This window comes from Fusarium odoratissimum, assembly GCF_000260195.1.
Source record: "Fusarium odoratissimum NRRL 54006 unplaced genomic scaffold supercont1.13, whole genome shotgun sequence".
NCBI classification, from domain to species: Eukaryota; Fungi; Ascomycota; class Sordariomycetes; order Hypocreales; family Nectriaceae; genus Fusarium; species Fusarium odoratissimum.
Window position 1 is genome coordinate 48,849 of NW_022158699.1, and position 6,547 is coordinate 55,395.

General features: G+C 46.0%; 1 protein-coding gene across 1 annotated transcript; it reads left to right on the plus strand.

Annotated features, from left to right (window-relative positions):
- Positions 1 to 253: 253 nt before the first annotated feature.
- Positions 254 to 1,630, plus strand: FOIG_08382 (oxidoreductase; the record flags this gene model as incomplete). The annotated part of the gene is made up of 1 exon (XM_031208415.1): positions 254 to 1,630. The coding sequence occupies one exon, from the start codon at positions 254 to 256 to the stop codon at positions 1,628 to 1,630; it is 1,377 nt and encodes a 458-aa protein (XP_031061421.1).
- Positions 1,631 to 6,547: the final 4,917 nt, after the last annotated feature.

Sequence of the window (6,547 nt, forward strand, 5' to 3'; positions counted from 1 at the left end):
CGGGTCCCGCAAGGCTTTACGTACAAATATCTGTAGCAGGCGGTAAACTAAGCATGAGTAAGGAAGACGTAATAAATCGAATTTGTCAAGCGCTATGCATAACGTTGCCATCAAAACACTGGTTGTAGGTTACTGCATTAAGCCATCTACTTAAGAAAGGATTAGCTCCATCGAATTGTTCCAGAATCCAAGCAAGCAATCAGTTATCTATTCACAATCGGGAGTCTCTCTTCACCAAACCTCAAGAACCAATATGACTGTCCAACAACAGCAACCTTCTCAAGCCATTCCTATCCTCACCTCCCAGAATGGCACCGAAGTTAAAGATGCAAACAAGGAGATTGTTCAGAATATCCCTGCCAAGGGAGTTGAATACTTCAACCCCGAGCAGCTACCCGCTCCCGGCCTCGGGCTGAGCGGTCCCAACGATTCTCTGCCAAAGATCTTTACGCCCATCAAAATCCGTGGCATCACAATGCCCAACCGCATTTGGGTCAGCCCCATGTGCCAATACAGTGCCCGTGACGGCTTTCAGCAGCCCTGGCACTTTGCCCACTATGGCGGACTGGCCCAGCGTGGCCCTGGTCTCATCATGCTTGAAGCCACAGCTGTTCAAGCACGAGGCCGTATCACACCTGAAGACTCGGGTATCTGGCTGGACTCGCATGTGGAAGGACTGCGAAAGCACGTTGACTTTGCCCACGCCAACAACTCTCTTATTGGTATCCAGATTGGCCATGCCGGTCGGAAGGCCTCTTGTGTTGCTCCTTGGTTAGACGCTGGACTTGCCGCTGAAAAGGCAGCCGGCGGATGGCCCGATGACGTCGTGGGCCCCAGCAATGAGCCTTTTGCTCCAGGCTATCCTACACCCCGTGCTATCACCATCGAAGAGATAGAGCAACTCAAGGAGGACTTTGTTTCCGGAGTGCGTCGAGCGGTTGAGGCCGGCTTTGACGTTATCGACTTCCATTTTGCTCACGGTTATCTCGTCTCGAGCTTCCTGTCCCCTGCTACCAACAAGCGCACCGACAAGTACGGCGGAAGCTTCGAGAACAGAGCCAGACTTGCTCTCGAGATAGTCGAGGGAGCCAGAGCCGTTATGCCCGACCATATGCCCCTGTTCACTCGTATTAGTGCCACTGACTGGCTGGACAACAACCCTGAGTACGAGGGAGAGAACTGGACTCTTGAGCAGAGTATCAAGCTTACGCACCTTTTGGCAGAGCGAGGCGTTGATGTTCTCGATGTTTCTAGCGGTGGTATCCACAAGATGCAAAAGGTTGCTGCCGGTCCCGGTTACCAGGCTCCTTTTGCCAAGGCGGTTAAGAATTCTGTTGGAGACAAGTTGCTTGTTAGTACTGTCGGTAGCATCAAGACAGGCACCCTTGCCGAGGAGATTATCCAGGGCGGAGAGGACGATACCCCGTTGGATCTAGTAGCTGCGGGTCGTCTGTTCCAGAAGAACACCGGGCTTGTTTGGTCGTGGGCTGATGACCTAAACACTTCTATCCAGATCGCTCACCAGATAGCCTGGGGTTTCGGTGGCCGGGCTAAGAAGAATACCCCCAAGCCTGTTCTGTATGGGACGACAAGTTGCATAGAGTTGGAAATACAGTGGCCAGATGTATAGATTATATCATAGATCATAGATTATATATTTATTAAATCACTACAAGTGCAATATTGCAACTCGGCTTTGTTTCGTCCATACCTTAAAGTTATGCTCCGTGAGAAGGCCTCGAGAAAATGAGGTTTATTCTCTAAAATTGTGCCTGTGTAGAACGTTAAGGATTTGCCGCTCTAACCGTCCATCTGATAAGCATGTTCCATAAGCCCACCACATTATATGTCATTAAAAATTCTCTGATTTATCTGTTAAAAGTTAACTGTATTTAATAAAGGCTGGAAAGAAAGTGCCGAAAGCATCAAGCATATGTCATGCAACTGTATCCGTTACCCTACAAAATAAGTCTGTCTCGATGGAGAAGCCAAGAGGCCCACCATAAGTTCAAACAACCAATGGGCTAACATGGAATTCTTCGGCAGGTCCATCGGGTGGTCCGCGGGATTTCCGGCCACCTTCCACTGAAGACCTGAGAATTCTCGGAAACATAAGCGGACCATGGAATTGACTTTCCAACTAGGCTTTGCTCTATCCAGCTCTATGTAGGTTACTTGTGCCCATGATGGAGCTTAGAGTGTGATCGCAGAAACCACAGTCCACATTGTCTCGTTTCATTTCTTGCTACACCTACCGATTATCTCACAATACAATGGGCGTCGCATCCACCAGAAACATACCAAAGGAGAATGTCTTCTCACTCGAAGATGCGCCCGTGCCAGAAAAGGGCGTTCTCTTACAAGTCCGCGCTACGCAGATCAAGGAATGCAGCCTAGGGGGAGAAATAACATTGATTATATTTATAGTAAAGCTAAAATAAGTAGTTAGCACCTAATTAAAATTAAAGTCTTTAGCTTTAGGCATAGCAGTAGGTCTATTAATTTATAATATGGCTATAATAAATATAAAAAATACTACTAATTAAGGTAATATAACTAAACTATATAAATTAGCCCAGCTTAAAGAAGGTGCAGATGGACAAGAAGAGGGTAATTAAAACGGCAGAAACGAGGCCAAACCATATAGTTCATGCTCTGTAGTCTAACAGCGCGTTAAACTAGCAGTTAATATAATAATTCTACCGGCTAAAATAAGGTCTTAGGCAATAATAATCTAGATACCGACGATTTCATGGCCCTAGCAACCCTAGATAAGACTTTGTTTGTTTGTTTGTTTGTTTGTGTATTTTTCGTCTGGGTGGCTGTAACGAAGCCAAATCTCCTACTGGAGCAAAAGACGTGCTGAGCTAGCTAGGTACAGGATACCCCGCTTCCTTCACCATCCAGCATACCAAGGCACAAAAGGCGCTGTATTTTCTCGAGCCCGTCACCCGTCAGCGGGTTCGGGGGCATACTGTCGACTTTTTCCACCGACCAGAATTCTCTCACGCATCGCTACATCTGCTGACGCAGTCCACAATCTCCAGTAACCAAGTTGTAGCTCGTAGTCGTATGTCGTGGCGGCAGGGAAAAACCTTGGGAAGGAATCAGAGGCCGGCGGTGCGGCTTGCCTTCAAAGGGGAAAAACCCATCGCAATCGGCGTCGTTGATCGGGAGGATGTCGCTACCGATGCCACGGGCACCGTCCTCCGATATCTAAGGCGTTCTGGTTCTGAGGTGCCGCCATTAGATCCGACAAAGGTGTTGTCAGAGAAGGCGAACTCTCCAAATTCCTTCTCTGAAAACTGCTGTTAGGGAGCCGATAGCGTCCCCGCAGTTTTTGTGTGGTCGCGTGGCCTGCAGAAAATCCCGCTCCTAGCACCGCACTAACAGTGCGTGCCAAGAAAGAATTTTTACAGGAGAGAGTTGTCCCTAGATAAGACCTATTACGTCTGCCAATGCTTTAGGGTGGTTAACAGTACGTGGCGTTACCGTAGGTAACTAATTTACTTACTATAGCACTCTGTATAATTGTGCTTAAAGTCACCAAGAATAAGGCCAGTATCTACACGAGTCAGCGCCAATTACAATGCTTTTCAAATTATGTCAACTTACAAACATTAGGCGACATATATCCAGTAATACATAAAGTGCCGCCCACACAACCTAATACGCCTAAAGCTGCTAGGATAGTGAGAATACTCATAGTAAAGTAAATCTTAAGGAATATAACTATAGCCTATTGCCAACTGACGGTTCCAAATTCAATAACGTTGATATTCTCTTAGAAAACCTCCCTTAACTTGGCCTTCTCCGTATCGGAGCTAGAAGTCTCGCTATAGTCAAGGGCGCCCTTTCCCTTCCTGTTTAGAGACAGGTACTGCTAAATGGAGGAGATTTTTAGAGATGCCATTATGTTGTGGAGGAGGAGAGAGAGGAAGAAGGTTGAGGAGGGATGGGTTGGGAGAGAACAGTTTGGAGAACATAAGATACAGAATAGATATTTATGCTGGTCTGGTCTGGTTTGGGCGCCTTTGGCAATGCTAGGGGTGAGAGGGGCCTAGGTACCACTAAAGAACCTAACTAGTGACATTGATAAATTTACTGTCCATCACAGAGTAGCCCAGGCAGGCATGACGAGTCTCAACTCCCCGGTCAGATACGCCAGCCGGCCACTAAGTCGGGTCCAGGCAGGAGACGAAAACCAGGCCAACAACATTTAGGTTTACGCACTTAGGCCGAGAGAACAGAAGATTAATCGCTAGTGCCAATATGCTAAGCGAGCAGACACGTAGTTTGACCAATATCTTGGGTTGTTCTTAATTTCTGTACCATGATGTGCAGGACATCAGGGCGGGAAGCCAGCGGTTGTGCGCCCACGTTGTCAGTTCCCTATGTAGGTGAACTGCAAAAACAAAAGCAAATACACCAAATATCTATCTATCCATTGTCTCCATAGCAAACGGGGCCATCATGATAACAAGTACTGTAAACTCGGTCTTTCTCAGACCTGTTCTGATATCACTGACCAGGGGGGTTATTTCGGGATACCCAGTGTTGGCCCCCGGCGCCTGCGTCAGTTAAATACCCTTGACTCCGCTCTGCACTCATCTGCCCGTCAATTCTTTGCTTTTCCAAACTCAAACGCCACCTCTTATGTACTTGATCCCACCATTCCGCTTCTTTGTTTTAATAATCCCTGGAACCTGTTGTTTATCAGACTGATAAGCTTCTAATCATTTCATTGTGCACCAAGTTCTGCTGGCGGATTGTGTCCGAACAGGGACGGCTAATCTATAGGCTGTGCTACCGACTTGTCTTGTTCCCCAAAGCCGGTAACTAACCAGTCGCAAATGTATGCATGTATGCCCCAACCGCTGACAACGTGTCACTGCGGGCAATCCTGTGGCGCAACGGTGCTGTACAGGGAATGGTTCATCTAACCATAAGGCGTGGCAATTTCGTACCACATAACTATAATAAACCAATCTAGTACCGTAGCCGAGACAATTCAACGTCCGCGCTTGGAGCAGGGCAGGGCAGGGCAAGGCAGGGCCAGGTCAAGTGCTGAGATCCAGATTCAGATACAGATAGAGATACAGATACTGTAGACAAAGTTCGATCAGAAGAGAAGGTGGGGAAGTTTCAACACCAGCCAAGATAAAGAAACTGGGGAAACAGTTCCGCTCAGAAGGAGATACCGGGGAAAGGGGAACGCCCAGCAACTAGTTTACAGATATTATCTGGGGCAAAACGCCTAGTGTTCGATAAGGGCATTTCCCGGCCAGGCACTCCCTACAATGCCCCGCTCGAGCCGAACTGCTTACTCCTTATAGTCTCATGGCGCGCGTGTGCCATATTATTCATCGTCAACACCAATTAGTCATCTCTCGTCGCCCGCTATGTTCATCTCGACCTCGTCAATGACGCGTTTTCCGCTGAGATTGATGGATTGCCTTGCCCGCATCAGATGTGCGGTCATCAACAGGCTTACGACAACTCGGAACAAGTGCAGAAGCATGATCCGGCCACAGATATCGAGATAGGGACAATTCAGGTTGGTGAAGAAATATGGTCCCACGGCTGTAACGTTGTTCAAATTAAAGATTCTGGTTAATAAGCCACTTCCCATGGTGTTTATACCTATAGTGGCGGTTGGATCATGGGCAGGTAAGCATTAATTGACTGCTTTGTACACTATATATGCATGGCTTACTGGCTGGTCTCACTTTAGTGCCAAGTCTTTCGCCGTGTTATTAGAAGACATGGCTCGTCGAACCGGAGCTGCTATAGTCTTCCCTAACTATATGCGTGCACCTCATTAAACATTCTCCTACCTGTTTAAGCAGACCTATGAAGTCCTCGATTACTTGGTTCGCCATGTAAGTCAGTATCAACTTCTGGCCAGGACTATTGCTCTCGCCGGAGAAGGTGTTGGAGGCATTTTGTTGGCGTTCTCCCTTTTAAAAAGTAATTTGTGTGGACCTTGGATCTAACATGTTTCTTCCAGCGGATAAGGTTGACTAGGTGGTTGACATGCCTCTATCAGGCTAAGTCCAGGGACCGAGAACCCGTCACCCCTAGATCCCGCCAGCTTTTTTCAAAGTTTAATATTTAAATATAAATAATATAAATAAGTAAATTTAAAATTTCATTGATATAATATAAGTACTATATTTTAAGATTATATTATAAAATTTATCATATATAATATATTAATTCAGGTATTTTACTTTATAAAAAGGGTTATATATTTATTAAGTTATTTATCTTTAATATAATCTTTTATTAAAACTATGCATATCTTTATTTTAATATTGTGTTTTTTTGGTGTAGTGTATGACGCCTTATATTGTGTTATGTTAAAAATAAATATCTTATTTTATTATCTTACTTTGAGGCCTTTGGCTTTATATTATGTATTACTAGATTGTAACGGTTGCACAAGCCGTTAAACCACAGGGCAAAAGATCGGGCCATAATCGCTATGTAAGCAATCATGGGTGTGCTACAGCTACCTTATAGAAGCCTTACAGCGCTGTTACGG